Source organism: Hetaerina americana, unplaced genomic scaffold (assembly GCF_022747635.1).
Source record: "Hetaerina americana unplaced genomic scaffold, ioHetAmer1.1.p SCAF_10, whole genome shotgun sequence".
NCBI classification, from domain to species: Eukaryota; Metazoa; Arthropoda; class Insecta; order Odonata; family Calopterygidae; genus Hetaerina; species Hetaerina americana.
This window is the reverse complement of record NW_027286070.1, coordinates 38,832,381-38,853,930: the sequence shown is the minus strand read 5'-3', so window position 1 is coordinate 38,853,930 and position 21,550 is coordinate 38,832,381. Positions and strand designations below refer to the sequence as shown.

General features: G+C 36.1%; 1 protein-coding gene across 1 annotated transcript; it reads right to left on the bottom strand.

The window, feature by feature from the left end:
* Window positions 1–6,157: 6,157 nt before the first annotated feature.
* On the bottom strand, window positions 6,158–10,416 carry Lsm12a (LSM12 homolog a). The gene is made up of 5 exons (XM_071597428.1): window positions 10,296–10,416; window positions 9,850–9,983; window positions 9,653–9,762; window positions 9,362–9,491; window positions 6,158–7,553 (listed from the first exon to the last, which is right to left on the bottom strand). The coding sequence occupies exons 1-5, from the start codon at window positions 10,414–10,416 to the stop codon at window positions 7,437–7,439; spliced, it is 612 nt and encodes a 203-aa protein (XP_071453529.1). The 3' UTR covers window positions 6,158–7,436.
* Window positions 10,417–21,550: the final 11,134 nt, after the last annotated feature.

The window sequence follows — 21,550 nt, the reverse complement described above, 5'->3', positions numbered from 1 at the left end:
CCTCTGCTTCATATCCTTCTATAACTATCACTTTAGAAATCCCAATATTCTTCCATCTCACTTCGTACAGACCTAAGTTATCTATTTTTCCTCTTACCATATTTTTCGCTTTACATTATCTAATTTTCCTATCTTCAAAATATTCGTAACATTCCAAGTTCCTATTCTAACTGATGCAGTCTTCTTCTTCTGTGCTGCTGCTATCGGTTTTGCTTTGAAAGGGTTTCGTAAGATGACAACCACAGAAGCTTTGCCTCTCCTGCTGTGGGCCTTGACACACAGCTCATGGGGCCAAGTTCCATAGTTACTAGGACTCATTTTCACTATGGTGTCCACTTAGGATAAATAACTCGGGTGGCTTTTTAATGCCTTCCTCAATAGTGTTTTTAATGGGACACTATCACTCAATGGCCAACTCACTGAGGAACAGATGCTGTGTGAACTGCCTTTCATCTTGCTCCTACCCTTCAACCTCATTGGCATGGGTGACACTACCAGGAGCAAATCTCATTACTCTCACCAGCAGAGCTCTAAGGGTCATCAGAAAGCACATGCCCTTCTACCATATCAAGGTTGTAGTTAAAGGGAGGGGAATTATAATATCAATTATTCTATTAGGTTACACACACAATGGAAGGTGTCAAATAAATGCATCACCAGACACACAAATACATAGGTATACAGGAATATAAAATTAACACTTATTTAGAGATGATGTGAAATGCATGCTCAAGAATGAATATATATCTTCAGTTGTGCTTTGAATATCCCTGTGGCAAGAATACATTTCAGCTTTGTATGAAGACAGTTGGGAGTTTGGGAAAATTTGAAATATGAGCCATTCATCAAAAGAGTGGAAGTAAACCTTATGAAATACACTTCATGGTTATCTCATTTGGCATGGTGGTGAAAAGAACTATTTGGTGAGAGGATACTTGGATTTTTCATTACAAAGGAAAATAATTAGTAAAGGCAGGCTAAAGTTAAAACTTTTTAGGATCTGACCAGGGTTTCTTTCAGGTTATCTAAGGGTAACCTCAGCAATCACTTTGACAGTTTGTTTCTGGAAAGAGAAAACTCTAACAGTGTTAAGAATTGCTTCAGATGATAATATTATAAGTTAGGAAGGGATGAATTTTGACAAAGAAAGAAACTTTGAGCAATTCCAGAGAAATCATTGAAGTGAACCCATTGATCATAAAAAGACCAGCTGCCATTTTATTTATCATAATATCAAAGTGCACTTTTGAGGGATATTGTCACTTATGATGAAATTCAAGAAATCCAAAGTTTCTAAGGGTTTCATTTTAAGTAAGGGAAGGATTAGAAGTTGGTTGAGTCTTCTTGGCATGGAAAAGCAAATTTGAGGTTTTCGTATTATTTAAATATTGATTAATTGTTCATGAATTGCTCATGTTTTTAATTTAAGGAATGAGCTGATTCAATAAGGGTTGGAAAGTTTGAACAGTAAGTGTCAAAAGAAGTGTTTTCTAGTTGGCCATGGAGACAAAATTTTTGGAATTGATATTTTCACTTTTGCAAGACATAATTACTGGAAGTAAATAATAAAATATGTTAGCAATAAATTCCAGAAACCTTAATATTGTAATCATTATTTTACCAAGTTTCGTTCCACTTTAATATTTCTTTCTTTGCAGCTAAAGGATAAAGAATTGGTAAAAAAATTATTGGATGGAGTCTATTAATGATTAGAATGCACTTAAGATTTCTAAAAGTTCAATTTCATCAGTATATAACACCTAATCATAAGGAAATATGAATTCTATTTTTCATTGCCCCTGTACACAGTACAAAACCACATGTTGAAGGCACTTTCATCATGACAGTAAAATTGTCAGATGTCAAATTAATTCAATCATATTAGTAACTATTTGAATATAAATGACTGGGAGGCTAGTGGGTAATATTTTTGAAGTGATTAGTGTGAGAGCTGTACTGGGGGAGAGGAATGGATTATAAGTAAGAGGAGACATTGGCTGGGATGACTATGTAAATATGTAATGTATGGAGAGATTGTAAGACAAGATGAAGAATTTTGACTTAGTACTTATATATTTGGAAGAAAATTTTGTTTCGATCATTTTTTAAGCCTTTCTGTTTAGCATGAAATGGAAATATTAAAGTGGCATTGTAGTCATCATACTACCTTGATCAAAAATTTCCCGAAATTTATTCAGAAAATTAAAAATACAAGTTTATTCATCTAAATCTATATTGTCCCCTTCAAAGTAATCCCCATCGACTGCAACACACTTATGCCAGCGCTTGATCCAATCCTCGAAACATTTTTTATATTCGGTTTTCGGTATGTCCATCAGTGCTTCCTGCGATTTTTCCATTACTTCCTCTCGGCTGCTAAAACGCGTTCCCCGTAATGGTTTTTTAACTCGATTGAACAGAAAGAAGTCACAGGGAGCCAAATCAGGTGAATTCGGTGGCTGTTGGGTGGTATTTGTTGCATTTTTCGTCAAAAAATTACGAATAATGATAGCACTGTGCGACGGTGCGTTATCATGGTGCAAAATCCACGAGTTTTCTGCCCACTTTTCTCGTCTCTTTCGGCGAATTGCTTCACGCAAACGTCTCATAACGCCCAAATAATACTCTTTGTTTACTGTCTGGCCTTCTGGCAAAAATTCATGATGCACTACACCGTTGTAATCCATGAAAACCGTCAGCATTGCCTTCTTTTTTGACTGAAAACGACGTGGTTTTTTTGGTCTCGGCTCATTTGGTGAACGCCATTCACTTGCCTGATGTCTGGATTGCGTGTCGTACTCATAAACCCACGTCTCGTCTCCAGTAATGATCCTTTTGATGAATGTGGGATCGGATTCAGCCTCGCAAATCATGTCTTTTGCGACGTCAACACGGTCTCTTTTTTGCATGAAATTGAGGTCTTTTGGCATGCTACACGACGGAAACCCAAATCATTAACCACAATGTCTTGGGCGGATCCATAGGCAATGTTCAAGTCCTCCGCTATTTCTCTGATGGTTAATTTGCGGTTATTGACCAACATTTCTTTTACTTTATCAATTTTTTCACCGACTTTCGATGTCGATGGTCTGCCACTGCGTTCATCATCTTCGATTGACTCACGACCACTTCTGAACCGCTCGTGCCACTGGTAAACGACCGTTTTTTTTAGAGAATCGTTGCCGAAACACTTTTCCAACATTTCCAACGTCCGTGCGCCACTAAATCCGTTTTTTACGCAAAATTTAATACAAGTTCGTTGTTGCAAATTTAAATCCATTTCTGCAATTGTAAAAAATCGCCAACACACACAGAGATAGATGTACTCTTGGCTACGTAACTTTTGCAAATGTCAAGTTATGACACTAAGATTTAAAGGGAATATCAACAACAGATGTACCAATTTAACAAAAAAAACAGAACTCAAATCGGAACGATGGGAGCGCCACACGGTGGTTATTCCGGGAACTTTTTGATCAAGGCAGTAGATTCTCTGACTAGGCCAAAACCTCAGCCCTCAATGACTTTGAAACTTATGTTGAAATTCACTGGTTCTGGATTTATAAGAGAGGTCAGCTTTTGTAGGTTGAGAAAACTGCCCTCTTTTCCACCCCACTTCTATACGACTGTCACTATCTCAAAATAGCACTTAAAATAATATAAAAATTCAATACGAGTATAAAATGATAGAGATCAATTGACAAATGTACAACTGGAAAGATAGTTTGAGAAAGTAATGTTTGGGCATGGAAGTGACACCCAGTCAGAACAAGACAAATTCAAGCAGAGCAAGTAATTCTGCATAAGTCTAGGTAGAGAAACACATACCTTATCACATTAGCATTAATGATAATTTTCATAGAAGATATATATTAGCCATACCTTAAACACACATAAAACTGAATAAATTGAAGTAACCTTCCTACCATAGTTCTCACATTAAAACAGGTGATAGTGTTTGCCTACCTTATTGCTACTACTGCTTGATCATCTGGACCTTTTCGTGAATTGTCTTATCATGCTTTTGTTTAGACTAAAGTTCTTACTCTGCCAAAATTAACACTTTCCCAGCATATATGACAAATGCCTATATTATTATTGAAATATTATTCCTATAATATTATTGAAATATTATTCCTACCTCCAGTTCTTCCCATGCCTCTTTAATCATTTCCTCTGCATACAGGTTGAACAGCAACGGTGATAATGGGCAACCCTGCCTTACCCCTCTTCCTAACACAGCCCAACCGGACTCCTCGTTCCCCACTCGTACCTGAGCAGTCTGAGACATGTACAGGTTGCAGATTAGCCTCCTTTCCCTCCAATCTATTCCTATTTTCTGCAATATACTCAGTTTTTCCCAATTCACTCTATCAAATGCTTTTTCGAAATCTACGAAACAGACAAATACCTCCTGGTGGTGTTCTATATTCCTTTTGATTAATAATCTCATTACTGCAATGGCATCACGTGTACCTCTCCCCTTCCTAAACCCAAACTGATCATCCCCTAAGTAATCATTTGCCTTACTCTCTATCCTTTTGTTTATGATCCTGAGGACAACTTTGGCTGCGTGGGATATCAAACTAATTGTGCTGTAGTCCTCACATGATGTAGCCTTTACCTTTTTCGGAATGGGAACTAAAACTGATCTCACAAAGTCTTCCGGCCAGATTCCTTCCTCATAAATACTACGGATCAGCCCATATAGCCTCTTCCTCCCACATTTTCCTAAGCATTTTAAAAGTTTCACGGGGATGTTATCCACCCCAACAGCCTTATTTAGTTTCATCTCCCTTAATGCCCCTTCTATCTCATTGTCTAGTATGCCTGGACCTAAGCTATCTTCCTCTACGTCATGTTCCTTTTCTATGTCTAAATTCGTTGGTCTAAGCTCTTTGCTATACAGTTCTTCTATATATTCCTTCCATCTCTCTTGGATCTTTCCTGCGTCAACTATTACCTTACCCGCCTTATCTCTAACTGCTATTGTTCATCTCCCTTTCTTACTTCCCGATGAAGATTTAACTTTGCTGTAGAGCGCACCGATTTCACCCTTCCTCTGCTGACTTTCCATATCCTCGCACTGCATCTTCCACCAAGTTTTCCTTGCCCTATTTGCTGCCTGCCTCAATTTATTGTTTAATTCTTTGTACTTCATTTTGCCTAATTCTGTATTCACATTCTTCCATTTTCACTTTCAGTATACACTTGAATTAATAAAGAAAAAAGCCTGCATGAGTATTAAAGTAGGAAAAGGAAATACTGATTCTGAGCAGTTATCTACATAAAGTAACAATAGTAACATAAAACTCAATACTTGAGAATGGTTTTTCAATGGCCACATTACTAAACAAAATCAGGAAAATGACTGCTTAGTTGAACAAATTCAACACATCAGCATGCCATGCTGCCAGCCATATGTTTAATTAAAAAAAATATCAAAACATTCACTGAAATAGTATCTCATCAACCCTCCAGGCTCATGTAACTGCAGTGGTTGGAGATTAAAAACCAGGGATCACCATTTAGTGGCAGTATCAATATACAAGCAGTTTTAACACCAATGCTATCCCTTATAGTCATTTAGAGGAACTTGAGAATTGACTTTTTGTAACATTCTTCCATGTACATTAGCAACTTCCATGTTGATACCAAAGAATGATCACAAAACGAACCGCAAATCATCATCAACATGCTTTTCCATTGTTGATGGTACTTTTACATAGGAAAGCTCTAAAGCCTATTTTCTTCCTTGGCACTTACCATTACTTCATTAAGGCCTATTGAAACAACTGATGAGGATGGATATAAACGCAGACTCCATTATGTACCATATGATGATTTCATCCATTTGATGACTATCTGAGCCCAACATAGAAGCTATTACCTCATGTACTAAAATATACACCATACATCCGAAAACATTTATACTATGATACTACCTCCCAACTCCATTTCAAAAGTAATTCTGAAGAACTTGGCAACTAAATGCAATTTCCATCTTTGATAAATTCATCTGGAACACTAAAGGCCCCTTTTTGGCCATGAAGACATAAGGGTTAAGGATTTTTGAAATCATTGCAGTTGGTTCTTGGTTCAAATAATTTAGTAATAATAAATTCATGAAAACAATTTACTGTATAATTTACAAAGAAATGGCCAAAATAATTATTCAACGAAAAACAGTTCGGTACATTATGGCTGTATTTGTTTAAAAATATTGTGGGCTGAGAATACTTTTAATTGCCTTTTGATTTAAATTTATCGGAATATCATTTGTTATCAGTTATAAATATTTTCTTTGGATTGTACTGAACAAATGAGATGGATGATGACAGTATCTTAACACTGCCAATTTTTTTTAATATTCATATGTGATGCACCAGGCAAAAGATTTTTACTAACCAGAAGCTCATTAAAATAAAAACCTAACAATGTTCAGCAGTTCCCTTTAACAATGAATAGACTTCAATTTATTCACAACAAGTTTTCTATCAAACATGTAATCTAGACAGCACATCTCTCAATTTTGTATTGATCCAAGTGCATTGAAGCAAAATAATCATTCCTTCAACTTATGGGCCAAAAAACATGATTGAGGACAAGCTACAGTAGTAATAAAAAAACTTCCACTGTTGAAAAAAATTCTGAACAATTTCATCCTGAAACAAAAGCATCACGACCCCTCCCCCTTAGATTGGAAACAGCTAATCACTGTTTGGCACACTTGCAATCCACTGCATATGCTGCCTCGCTCACACTGCCCTTACACAATCACTCAAAACTTCTGTGAATTTGCCAAAGGAGCTTAAGTCTGCCAAGATCACTGTTTTTTATTATTTCTCATTGATCCCACAATGTCAAGAGATTTTCATCAACAAAAAGCCATTAATGCCAAGAGAAAGATAAATAAAAATATCTCATTATTCACATCCCAATCTGATTGCAAAAAGACTGCTGAACATGCCTCAAGGATGTGGTTCATCTATTATTTTTATGTCCTTAAGGCAGTTCCCATGATTGCTCCTAAAAATCCTTAAAAATAAATGATTAAGGCATGTAAATAATGCAGCAAAGCTATTTGTTGATGAAAAAAATGGGATTGCAGTAAAAAAAATATCAGTCTATAATAGGTTTGCACTTTTAAAAAGGCACCCAAACTATTACAAAATCATACACGTGGGGAGAAATATCAAAAGGAGGGCATGGAAATCATCAAATTACACAGTCCACACATCTTCTTGTCCCACATATTGTTACAGCTCATGGTCATTGTCAGACTGGAGTCAACAGTCCAACTGAAGTCGCCTCGATAGGTGGGCGTGAGAAGATTGTTGGCCAGTTGTGGTGGGTGGAGACGGGACGAGGAACAGATTGGAATGGATCTTTGGGTGAGGGAAGGAGGAGGAGGAGGATGTTACTGGTGCACACCACTACTGCGATGCTCCCGATGAAGTCTCAGGCCCGGCTGCTGCTGATGCTGTTGGTGGTGTGCTGTTGCTCCCACTGCCAACCTGGCCCGCTGCCTGCTCCTTCACATGCTTCTCCACCTATGATATACACACACATTTGCAAGTCAAGCTCTTGTTCAGATTCTTCGTCTAAGTTATCCCCATTAACATCTACACAGGGTGTTTTGTTTTGAAGGATTTATAAACTACCAGGGCTTTAGGAGAGAAGTCTCCCAAATTGAAAGTATGAATACAATTTTTTCTCAATTCATGCCAGTATTTGAGTTGTGCAGAATAGAACTTTTTGCATTCTTATTAAAATTACCTCGTTCACATACTAAATCACAGTAATCAATCCAAAAGTTGGTTTTATAGGGTAGGGTACAATTCACTTACTACTAACAAGACCAATGTTTTATGGCATTTGAACATCAGGCTGGGGAGGCCAGTTTTTTCCCTGATGTTACCCATGGTTTCCCCATGATTAACTGGTATTTACCTGAAAAATCACAGCCTGGCTAAAGGTAGTGCAATGAGAGGTAAAACCCAGGAAATGGTTTAACGGAAACCATTAGATTGAGGGTTCATGAATGAGTTTATGAGGGAGGAAAACTTCAAGAGCATATTAAAAACCCATTTGTTGCAAATGAAGCCGATCTAAGGTTGTGGTTTATTGGGATATGGTGTAACTCTAAGTTATTGTATGTGTGAATTGCTACTATGGACTACATCTCATAGCAAACTGATTGATTCAAATTGAGCAATATTGGCTCCTATGATGACGAGAACAGTTGAAATGATCACTGTAAGACTTTTCAGAGTTTTGCCTTATAATTTTTAATCCTTTAGAACTTGAAATATTCATATCGATTGACAGTAAGATTTTACTGCATTATTTAACGAGAAGTCCTTATGAGCATAGCTCATCTCACTAAACAGATTGAAATAGGAATTTCCATAAACATTTTCACAAGATATTGCCTGATACTGTTTCTTAAATTTTAGTATGAATTACATTAATGTAACTTTAATATAATTATATAACATCACACGTACAAAGGCTGCTTTTCAAGAAACTGACCACAACATTCACTCACTGGACGAAATATGTGTAAAACATCACAAGCAACACCTAATTTAATGAATTTTCCCAATAATAATTCCATAGATCAAAAACACATAAGGCTTTTTAAAATTTCCTTCACACTCGAAGTCAAGGGATTTGAATCTCATTCCGAGTATGTATGTTGATGTTGACTTTCACTGCAAGGTGATCAAGACTTCGGGACACGTTATTTCTGTCTAAATATCGCTTTAAGTGACCATTTTAACAGGGGAAATATACATATCATGATAATATTGATAGTTTGTTGGTCGCGGTAGTCCAGGGGTAGCGCGTAGGACTACTGTCCGGAGGGCCAGGGTTCGATTCCCGGGCAAGGCTCTGGGCACCTGCAGCTTCACCCAAACTATGTGATTCTTCAGATACCAGATCTTCCTGGGAAACCATGCCCAGCACAGGGAAAGGAACAGGCCACCATACCCTGCTTTGGGAATTTCATTCGCCGTCGGGCTTAATGCTGAGTGAACTCTACAATCACCTACCAAACCAACCTTCCAGTTGATTCCTGTGATTATGGTTCAGTGATAGTTTGAGCATGATTATTAAAGTAGCAAATACGTCTTAGAAGATATTGTCTCGGTTTATTTCATGGGAACGTTTAAAATAATACAATTAATATATGGTATACATAGATATCATAAAAATAATTAATTATATCAAAACAATTTCTGCATTTGTCTGCCACCAGTACTGCTTTAACTCACATTCCCAATTCGAAAAACATAAACGAGAACCGATCTGCCATTTAGAAAAGTGACATAAGGAAATAAACATTCACACTTACAACTTTCCTGATGTGGTTGAAGGCCTTGCTTTCGGTATCTCCCCTCACATTCTCTAACTTATAAGGTGGTGTGATAGTCACTTGATTCAATACCACAATATTAGGCCCCTGCCAGCTAACTTCGTCAATTCTACAGAATCAAAGGAAAAAAGTGCAAAGACGAAAACAGTAAACATAAATTCCAAAGGGATGGACAAAGTATTAGTGGAATTGATTGTAAAATATGAGAATTTTTCATTCTCTTGAAAACACTCATGGTTAAAAGCAGAAATTTCATTAAATAATACAAACGTTTTAGTTATTGCCAAGAATAATTTTTGGCCTTCTGGTGAAACATCGGCTGATAGAGCGGTGACTACTCGCTTCTTCTCTTCAATCTGGTTTCTAACCCTGGTGTTTAGCTGGAATATAATATTTAAATCTCATTTGATTTTGTTTGGATTTTATACAAGACACTGTAACATGCTAGACACAATAGACGTGCTCACCCTGTGAAGATTTAATGACTGCGGTGGTTCAGGAACCACTGTTACCTCTTTTTTGACCTGTACATCACTTACTAAAGATAAATTCACAACATGCACATCATTTAATTGCGCTCGACCGTTAGATGCGGGACATTCTGTGATTAATTAAGGAAATAAACGGTAGAAACTAATGACAAGGTAACTTACACACACTTATATAAATGATAGAATAAGTTATCCGGTGACAGCGTGTGGCTGACTATTACTCCATTCCGTGAGGAGAATATCAATTTTTAATTATCGAGATAAATCAATACCGACAGACACATAAAATATTTCACACTATTAAGCAGAAAAACTTAGCTTAACCCATTTATGATCCCCCGTCTCAGAGGACGTGTAAATAAGTATAGTAAATTACACGTTAACCGAGATAGGGATCTATAAAGATATTATTAGAAGGATACTGAGAATTAACATTTTAGTCTGAGGGTCAAACGCTAACACTTCTCCTTCGATTTCCTTATTATAGCACGTTTTACAAGCCACAACACTGCCAATACTGAAGCATTCACTCACTCCTGCCATTTTGACTTTCATTTTTTTGCCGGTACACTTACGCCATCGGGTGATGAGCTGATGAAATAGCGTTTGCGCTTTAAGTTTCAAATGGCACGTTCCTTAAGGCCCGCTTTTCAGTGCACAATTTCATTTAAAAAACATGAATGATTTCATTATTTAATATTTCTTTACAGTAAATTTCAAAGGTTACGTATTAATTTCGCGTTTAGATCAAATCAATCATCATCATATGCCTTCTGTTTTGTTGAAATTTAATCGAGTAGAATTTTCACGGGTTATAGTTTATCGGCATTGTATAGAAAGTACAACTGTCTTGGAAGAGTGAATTAAAACTGATGTTGTGCAGCTTGATAAGTCATCGCAATTATAGTGCTTGGTAAGTTAATCTTTCTTTTATAAATGCAGGGATTGGTTTTTAAGAGCCATCCTAGCTAGTCTAAGCTATCTATTCATTCTTTTAGTTCTCCTTACTCTGATGTCTTTCATTTCTTGTTCATAGCTATTCCTCCATGATCTTTCTCTCTTTGTCAAGGCTTGCTAATGGAGTCTCGTTGTGTACTCTAATAATTTAACTGACCTCAGAAATACCTTAGTTTGAATTTTCCATTCCTTTCTCTATTGACATGCTTACAAGTAGATGCTCTCTTAAAAGCATCTTTCTACCGCCAAATCAACTATAAGATACGGATATATTTCATGGATTAAAAAGATATATGGGATACATGTACATTAATTAAGTAGTCATTCACTGTGTTTCAAGCTGTACAATGCCATTTTCTCTGGATCACCTGCTACTTGTAATTCATCCTTGTCCAACCTCTGTAGTACTTATGTTCTCTAACTTTCCATTGTGGTTATACCATAATTACTTAGGATGAAGCCTGTAAGCTTCCTTCATCTTTTTCCAAGTGTTGTCTATGGGGTCTTCACCTAATCTTTGAGTGACTATCTTTGTTGTTGGTTCCTGATTTTTATCATTCTTCTGTAATACCTCATTTACGTACGTTTTTATTGACAAATTCCGGATACCATTTATAGTGATTTTACTATTATTAGTGGTTTTTCATTTCTATGGAAAGGTTTCTTTGTGGAGAGATTTAACTTATTTGCGTGGTAATCCTGCTGCCCAATTAGCAAAATTCTTCCATGTATTATTATTATTACTTTTTATTTGCCCAGAGATCACAATACAAAAATACCAGGTGGGTGAAGTATGTACATGATATAAGGCACGTCAATGAGGAGCAAAGACACAGGCTCAGTTAAGATACATAAAAGAATAGATGCTCATAGTTACATAAGTGTTTGGTACAAACCCATGAACATCGGCTGTAACATGCACATACAATATCAAATTCAGAAAAATCATTGATCACAAACATGAATCAGACCATTACCATTGCTAGAAACTAAAAGTATGAACTTACTGGTCGGGAATATTGTTGAGATATTCATCAACCGAGTAAAACATATTGCGTTGTAGATATCTTTTTAGTTTATGCCTGAATACGGCAGTTCCCTGTGTATCCTTGATACTTTTGGGTAGTTTGTTAAATAATCTGATGCCCATTTCATTGGGTCCTAATTTCAATGCTTTAGTTCTTATATTCCCATAATGGAAGTCATTCCTGCCTCTGGTGTAATGATGATGATAGGCAGAGTTAAGAGAATAGTTGCCGATGTTATTTTTTATATATAGAATTAAAAACATAATGTAGATGCATGGGAGTGGTAGCAAATTTAATTCATGGAAAATAGGCCTTGATGGAGCATTGTAAGGTTTCCTGGCGATGATTCTAATAGCTTTCTTTTGCATTTTAAAGATGGTTTGAGAAATAGCAGCTGATCCCCATAATATTATACTGTAGGTTATATTTGAGTAAATTTCCCCATAGTACAAATTGAGTAGTACAGTTTTACTTGTAGTTTCATACAGGTGTCTTAATAAGTAGCAAGTTGAACTGAGCTTGTGTTGGAGGGCTTTTACATGAGTATCCCAAGAAATATTTGCACATAGAGAAATACCTAGAAATTTGCATTCTGTCACACGCTCAATTGATAGGTCATTGATTTTTACCAGCAGATCATCTGATATGTTCTTATTGTGTGTAAAGTTTACTATTTTACTTTTATTTACATTTAAGTCTAGAAGGTTGTCTGTACACCACTTGTTTATAGCAAGTGTGACAGACTTAGCTTTTTCCACAAGGCTGGGATATGTTTGTGTTGATATTATTATATTAGTGTCGTCAGCGTACAACACTGGTATTATTCCATCATTATTTGGTAAGCAGTTAGGTAGGTCATTGATGTAAATCAGAAAGAGGAGTGGCCCAAGGGTTGAGCCTTGTGGAACACCTTTGTTAACTTGGTATGCTTCGGATGAATATTTTGACCCATCAACTGATAACACTACTTTTTGAGTGCGATTATGAATAAAGGACTTCAACCAGTTTAAAGGACTTCCTCTAATTCCTATTCTATTGAGTTTAATTAGTAGTCTATTGTGGTTTACATTATCAAAAGCCTTTGACAAGTCAAAAAACATTCCAAGAGTTTTGCGTTTAGCATCTAATGAATTAAGTATGCTGTCGATTGCCTGACATATGGCAGTTGTGGTAGACCTTTCCGATCTAAATCCATGCTGAGAATTAGAAAGTAGGAAGTTTTTTTCGAGATAAGATGCTATTTGCATATACATGGCTTTTTCGAATATTTTAGCAAATGTATTTTGGACGGCTATTGGTCTGTAGTTATTCAAATCATTTACACAGCCATGGTTTTTATAAATGGGCACTACTTTTGATTCTTTTAATTGGGATGGGAAAATCCCTTGTATCAAAGATTCATTAATTAAAAATAAAAGGGGTGCTTTTATGGCTTCAAAACAATGATGAACAACTTTACCAGGAATTTCATCTGGGCCAGTACTGGATTTGTTTCTGAGTGAGGAGACAATAGTTTTTAGATTGGTTTCAGAACAGGGCTTGGCAAACATTGACGATGGTGCATTTGCTAAAAGCACATTGGCTGGAGAAGTAGTTAGGCAAGGAGCTGATACGTAGTATTTGTTAAATTTATTAGCTAGAGATGAATAGCCAATGGCAGTGTTATTTTCAGGGTTACAAAGTTTTGGGAGAGTGAGTTGTGGATTTTTCTTACCTCTACAGTCATTAATTATTTCCCATGCAGTTTTGGACTTGTTATTGGAATTAAGTAACTTATTATCATTATAGGTTCTTTTCGTGGTAGAAATCAGTTTACGGTAATACTTTTGAAATTCCTTATAGAGTAACCTTTGTTCATGATTGTTTGAACTTTTACTGGAGATAGCAAGTTTTTTAAGGATAGTTGAGTAATAACGGATCTCATCAGTTAGCCATGGCTTACATTTAGTTCTATGAAATATTTTATGATGTGTTACTGGGAAACACATTTCAAAATTGTGTTTGAAAATTGAATAAAAGTAATTGAAACCTTCGTCTACTGACTTAAGGTCATAGACATTGTCCCAGTTTTGGGACTGAAGAAGGAGCAGAAAATGCTGCATATTTCCATGAGTGAGAGACCGCCTTGGGTAAGTTTTATCATTTGGACTATCCATTGGTTGGTTAGTATCAATACTTATTTTCACCATGCAATGGTCTGTTATACCTAGGTCGCAAACAGTTGTGACTACTTTTTCATGGTTAAAGTTGGTCACAGCGTAATCAATTAGGGTGGCAGATGTGGGAGTGACTCTGGTAGGATTATTGTTAAAACATTCAATGCCATAAGTTTTGAACAGATTCAACAATTCTGATCTGTGAGGGGAGTCAACTAAGAGATTACAGTTGAGATCGCCGTTCAGCACGAGTATCCTGTTGCTTGCATATAAGGAGCAAATGAGTTGGTCCAGTTTTTTAATGAATGAATGAAAATCACCAGTTGGTGATCTATAGATGGAGATGAGCACAAGCAATCCCACTGGAGTTTCATGGAAACACACTGCACATTCAAAGGTTTTTTCTTCCTTCACAGGCACGTGAACTGAGTTAATAGTCCCCTTTATTCTGCTATGCACGAAAATGGCCACACCTCCATTTTTATACGTGGCCCGGCAGAATGACGACACTAGGGAGTAATTTGAGAGTGAAATAACCTTAAGTTCTTCGTATTTTAACCAATGCTCTGTAATACACAAAAAGTCTGGTTCACACTCGTTCATAGCCACTTCAAGCAGGTTTACTTTGTTCCTAAGGCACTGAATATTTACTTGCGCGATTGTTAATGGCTGTCTAACTTTGACTAACCCTTTGCGGAGGTCAGGCGGGCCTTCAGAAAAAAAACCTACTGACACAAACATGTTTCGGCCAAAAGTCGGGACTTTCCACGACATCTTTTAAGTCTTCACCGACCGATACACGAAAAGAGGTATAGGTGCCTCTAGATACCTTTAACTGCTCGATCTCAAAGCACTTGCCAGGTATTTTACTTGATACATACTTTTTAACTGCTTCGATTGACGTGTCTTCTTTGAATCGCCAAGCGTGTATGTGGACCATTTTCGGCAGCCCGACTAAATCACTGTCCAAGTTTGACGTCCCCACAATTGGCTTTGGCCGAGGTTTCCGTTTATATGAGACCATGGTGTAGCCCTCGTCGTCTTCTTTCCTCATGTTGCATGCAGTGGTATGCGGTTCCACAGGTGGTGGCTGTACATTTCCTTTGCGAGCAACGGAAGAGTACGGCAGCGTCACCTTAGGAGCACGCTCTTTATTATTAGTATTATTATCAGTAGCTCCGACTTGAGAATAATTAAACCGTTCCATGTTACTTTTCTTCTCTTTCACAGTTTTCACGGGAAGTTGCGATCGCTCACTTTCCAATGAGTTGGTGATCGATATCTTGACGTCACCCGGTATTTCCCTCGGTTTCTCATGCGTTTTCAGTGGACTCGTTTTTAGAATGGCGATTTCCTTTGACTGGTCATTTATTAATTTCAAACAGTCCTTGAGCTTGACCTGTAGATCTGTCACAATATGTAGGACTTCGTCTTGTTTACACTCAATTTTTTTAATTGCGTCACATGGACCAAACAAACACTTTTCACATCGATAGAGTAATTGCGAGTTGTTGGCTATGGAATTCGCCACTGATTCCGTAAGACCAACACATCCGTAATGGAAAAATGACTTACAGCCAAAACCACATTCCAAATATAGCTGGTTTTCGGGAATATTTTTGGAGCAAATATCACACTTATTATCGGAAGTCCCCATCTTGAAAAAATCCAATTCAAGTAAATTCAAGTATGATGCTGGATAACCTTCTCTGGATTTAATTTCTTACTTTGGTTTTAGAACACTATCTTAATTTGACAATTTTCTACCTTAAGGTTTTCCTTTTAATTGTTTCTTGCATGCTAGTATCTTTCTCGCATAGGCCTTCTTTGTAGAATGGTTATGCTATGCATTCTTACGGGACTGGCTTCATATTATTCATGATTCTAAATTATAAAATTTCCTCCAGTTTTTTTTTAGAGCTGACAGGCTTTAAAAAAATTGTTTTAATAAAATAATAAATTTATAATACTGAATCTTTATCAAAGAGATTCAACCAATAAAAATATAAATTTGTACAGGGAACTCATGATGAAGGCAAGACATGCCAAGTAACTATTTACATTAAATTAAGTGTAGTGTGACAACTGTCAAGAAATATTCATCATTAAATTTAAAATTCAGAGGAAAAAAGGAAAGCAAAGTAGACACTTCACAATGTACATTTTAACAGTCAAAAGACTCGTGGGCAGGACAAAAGAGGCCCATCTGTATCTGTTTAATTTTTTCTTAAAAAATATTTGCATTCTCTTATATGTCCATAAGTGTAAGAATAAGTTGAGGTTTAATCCACAGTCTTGGGGCCAAGGGTATTCATTCAATTATCTAGCAGAAGAGTGATTCTGAATTTTATTGTGGAATACCAGATTTTGTCTTATTTGGATTGCAGTAGCCCTCATGTGGTCATAGGAGGGATAAGATTCAGCTTCTTACTATCCACCAGAACATGATGTTGATAATGTATTACAATGAAATAATCCATAATAATTGGTAAACAAAACATCCCAAGACCTTGAGATGACCAAGACCCTTTATTAGAATCATCTCCAGGAAACCTCACAATGCTCCATCAAGGCCTATTTTCCATGAATTAAATTTGCTACCACTCCCGTGCATCTACATTATGTTTTTAATTCTATATATAAAAAATAACATTGGCAACTATTTCCTTAACTCTGCCTATCATCATCATTACACCAGAGCAAGGAATGATATCCATTATGGGAAAATAAAAACTAAAGCATTGAAATTGGGACCCAATGCAATGGGCATCAGATTATTTAACAAACTACCCAAAAGTATCAAGGATACACAGGGAACTGCCGTATTCAGGCATAAACTAAAAAGATATCTACAACGCAATATGTTTTACTCGGTTGATGAATATCTCAACAATATTCCCGACCAGTAAGTTCATACTTTTAGTTTCTAGCAATGGTAATGGTCTGATTCATGTTTGTGATCAATGATTTTTCTGAATTTGATATTGTATGTGCATGTTACAGCCGATGTTCATGGGTTTGTACCAAACACTTATGTAACTATGAGGATCATTTCTTTTATGTATATTAATTGAGCCTGTGTCTTTGCTCCTTTTTGATGTGCCTTATATCATGTACATACACCACGTACCTGGTATTTTTGTATTGTGATCTCTGGGCAAATAAAAAGTAATAATACTATGCATTATGTTTTTGATACAAAAAAAAATATTATTGAGTTTGTGACTCAATTAACTAACATGTCCACCCCATGAGAGGTGGCTCTTTGGTACAACTCCAAGAAATTTTACCTTTTGGGATTGAGGAGTTAAAGTGTTGCCAAACACCAATGAACCGACTCACTATTATATTATCCTTGTCACAAAAGTAAAGTAGTTTTGATTAGGCTACATTTGACTTGATAAAATTGTTTGCACACTTTTTGTGTACTAACTTGGCACCAGCTTTGCATTATTGATTAATTCAGTAATAATCAACCATTCTCTAACATTTAATTAATTGGTCCATACAATAACAGTATTAAGCATATACATTTTACTAGCAGTTGTGATCATAGGTTTTGTTTACACTGTCTTATGAACTGATTTGTTAACCTCATATCAGTATTAATAATAGCTTTGTTTTGCTTTGACAAAAAGCCATCTATTGTCTGCATCCCCTCTATGACATTGTTGGGGTAAGACAATCCAAGTCTAATCAATTCATGTGTTACAACTAAGAAGTTAATATGGGATTTTTGTCTGCCCTGTGGTTGATATTCAAATATAATGTAGGGTTTTTAAAAAGTGACTTATCTAATATGCTTTAATTTATTTTTTACTAGCCGGCAGAAGAAATCAACAATTTAATACATTAGAGAAGTTTTTTCACCCAAAACCCAGTAGGAAGGAATTCAGGAAATGGCTGAGTGGTGTCTGAAGGTACTGTGGCTGCTAATAATTATTTTCAATGTTTTATACTAATTCTATACTAGAGTGATTAAACTTATTTCATTTTAAGTCATTGAAACTAATCCAAACTCCAGTATCATGGGCTATGCATTATACTTTTTTTGCTCAGAATTAACACCTAGGATAGTAGTATTGAGAGGATCATGCCAGATGTGCTACTTAACTAATTACTAATACTGAACAAAACTTTTTTAAACTTTTATTTTACATAATAATTGTATGCCTCAAAGTAAAATCCTCATAACTCTGTTAACTAAGACATTGTAATGTTGTCTTGTGTGTGACTATTTAGTAAATAATGAGAATATTCATTAAATAATGAATGGTCTAAATGCCCATGGCTATAATCTATGGAGTGGGGGAGGAGCACAGAAATTTGAAGAAAGTTGTTAAGAAGAAAAGGCTTTTCAGCACTTCCCTTCCTTTGGTGTATTATTGTGGATTCACATGCAATTATTAGTATGCCTGATGGAATAATTGCCAGGCCACTGCTGGAGGAGTTTTCTTCACAAACCCTATTTGTGGATGTGGTTCATGCAGAATTTTTAGTATGATCGGTGAAGCATGTGTGCATATCTAGCGTAGTCCTTTGCTTATTGCCTTTTTATTTTCTTATGAATTTCACGAAGAATCGTGGGTGGTGCAAGTGTGATTATAACTTATGAGAGTCACTGTACTGCACACACTAAGTGGGAGCTCGAGTGACTCATTTTTATTATTTTCTCTTTCCTCTCCTTATTTATTTAGGTACAATTGGCAGTTCACTGCCTTTGGAGTTCCTGATTGAAAGAAGAATACTTTGTATTTTCCCTACACTTTTATTTGTTATTACTAGTTACAACACTCGGGCATCATCTTCAGCACCAAATAAAAGTACATGTAAAATACCTAATATTCTTCTTTTATTGAAGAACGATTTCCACATAGTCAAACCTGATACCATTGTAATAGCCATTGCATTTCCTCATTGCAAACCCTTGAGTGCACGTTTTATTGTGACTCATGAGTGTCACTCTGCTCCACAGCACCATTTGCTCCAATTTCCCAATTTTAACATTCTTCCACCTTCTTCCTCTGGAATAATATGGCCAAGGCATTTTGTAATTTGTTTCAAGGCTGTAGTGGCATTCTACAATTCTCTATCAAGTAAATATTTTAGCTTACCCTTATTCCTTAAAATTTTGGTATATACCCTTCTATCATGAAGCCCTCTTAACATTTAGCCAATATATATTTTCATTCCAAGGGGTTGGGATGGTGTGCTGGCTAGCATAGTAGCTTCCCCCTGAGAGGGCTCACGTTCAAATCCTGGAGATGGTGGATATTTTTCAGTGATATCCCGATCCCTACTTGAGGTGCTTTGTGGAGAGCACTTTGAGTGAGTGCGCAACCTGTCAGATGGTACATTAAACTGCAGACCCCTTGGTGCCTTTTGTTAAGATTAGGCTGATGACAGGTTACTCTTGAACCTTACTCCTTTTTAATCCATCCCTAATGGCACAAATGACCTTAACTGTAGGTCACCTCCCCCTGAAAACTATTACCACTATATTTGCATTCCAAAAGAGGTAATCCTTGATAAGTACCTGCATTCAAACAATTATGGCTATCGTGGGTGCATGCACTAATAACAACTCAATATCAGGAGAGCATTTTTTACACATTCCATTCATGCTCTATATTGTCTTTTGCATCAGTACCACATCTCAGGAGGCTCCTTAACATCAAAATGTATCATTATACTTCATATCTGGAATGCTGTAAGTGTTTCATTCCTCAAACATTTTAAGTGGGACAACACAAAGGCTCACATCAATATTTGCCTCAGAAAATGAGACTGGTGACGTTTGATTTAGCCCATGAAGCCCCAAACTGCTGTCAGTCACGTTAGCTCATGCAATTTATTTGGAGACAGAATGATGCACACAAGAATCATAGTCAGGCTGAAGCCAATATCTCCTCACTGATATCATTTTGTACAAAATAATGATAAAATTTTAAAAGCTTTGAAAAATATATACACCACAACTCAACACCTCCGCTATGGATAACTCTAGCACCTTTCCAAGGAGGGGAATAAATGATGAAGGGCTATTTACCCTTACAAGTGTGTAATACCTAATTTTGCCCCAAAATTCTGGAAAAAATGATGATTCCTTTAATATTGTTAGCCATATGACATAAATAAAAAAAATATCACAAAAATATGATATAAAATGAAGTCGCAAAATAGCATGAATTGTCGTCCATGACAAATTGATGGATGAGAATTGACATCCATGATTAAATTTTCCAATTTTTTTTGGGTAGTGGCACAACATTAAACTGCGCTGTAGCATATTTATTTGCTAAGTGAATACCAATAATGAGGTTAAAATGGTTAAGGAAGGGAAGGCACACCAGAAAATAGGAAGGTGGAGTGCATCTTTGAGTCTTATGACTCAGCAGATACCCTGGATATTCTCCTTTTTGTCAGGTAGAGCGATGCACTGTGTCTATTCCTCCTTTACAAATATGTGATCAAAGTAAGGTAGCAGTGAGAGGAAAGCTTTAAACTTTTACATGTAAGATGAACTGAACTCTTGTATCTCCTTCTGACCCACATACCTGCTTGCTGAGAACATTAGTTTATCAGGGTTCCAGGAGGCTCAAGCTCTACCATTGCACTTATACCTTCCCAGTCTTCTTAATAATAAGCTATATAAAGCTTATTCACTTTTGCCACTAAGCACATGAGTTCAATATAGTTTAAGTGCCATGATAGTCTGCTTACCGAGGATATTCACTTGACCTAAAAAGTATTCTGGAAGGGGAAAAGATGAGGTTGTTTTCTTCTTTGTATTTATCATCCTTGTCCCATGTATGAATTTTGAATATGCTCTGTATTTTATATAATATTTTTCTGTATAGGCCTTAAAATAAAATAGTTCTATACCCAAAGGATGAGTAGAGGTAGACTTTGCAGCAGCACATCATTAACTTCATACTTGAATGTATATGAATTTACCTTCACATATTTTGGAAACTTCTCCATTTAATTATATTCATTTTAATGTTTAAATTCATCCCTTATTAAAAGTAGGATTTGAAAAAAACATGTCTATGAATCAATTTAAGGCTCATATTTTGTGTTTAAATTTTTTTCCTAATTTTTAATGTATATGAATTAACATCAATTTTGTTCTGTGTTATAGCAAACTATATTTTCCTATCACCTTTAATAAACTGAGGTTGAGATTTCATCTATCATAAAGCATTTATTGTAGGTGAAGGCTGACTGTTATATCTCACAGTGCATATCCCAAGTATTACTACTATTACATGTTAGAATTTAATGCATCCCATTCATGCCATCATTCATATTCCTATACTGGCAAATGTATAAATTTCTATTACGAAATAGAAATGTATATGGAGTGAAAGCATCTTTCTTATTGGTTATTCTGTAAAATTTGTTGTGGTGACCCATCAAAATTGGCAATAAAAGGTAACATGGGAAAGGATCAATTAGAATTCTCTTTATCATTTGTGTAAATAACAGTCTCCATGAAGATATGAAGAACAAGCATACCTAATTTTTGAGAAG

What these genes read in the sequence shown, in the direction of transcription:
- Lsm12a (XM_071597428.1), bottom strand. Translation starts at nt 10,416, where the DNA reads ATGGCAGGAGTGAGTGAATGCTTCAGTATTGGCAGTGTTGTGGCTTGT. An exon ending in GACTAAAATGTTAATTCTCA is followed by an intron (nt 9,984 to 10,295) that starts GTATCCTTCTAA and finishes AATTAATCACAG; the next exon opens with AATGTCCCGCATCTAACGGT. An exon ending in AGTCATTAAATCTTCACAGG is followed by an intron (nt 9,763 to 9,849) that starts GTGAGCACGTCT and finishes ATTATATTCCAG; the next exon opens with CTAAACACCAGGGTTAGAAA.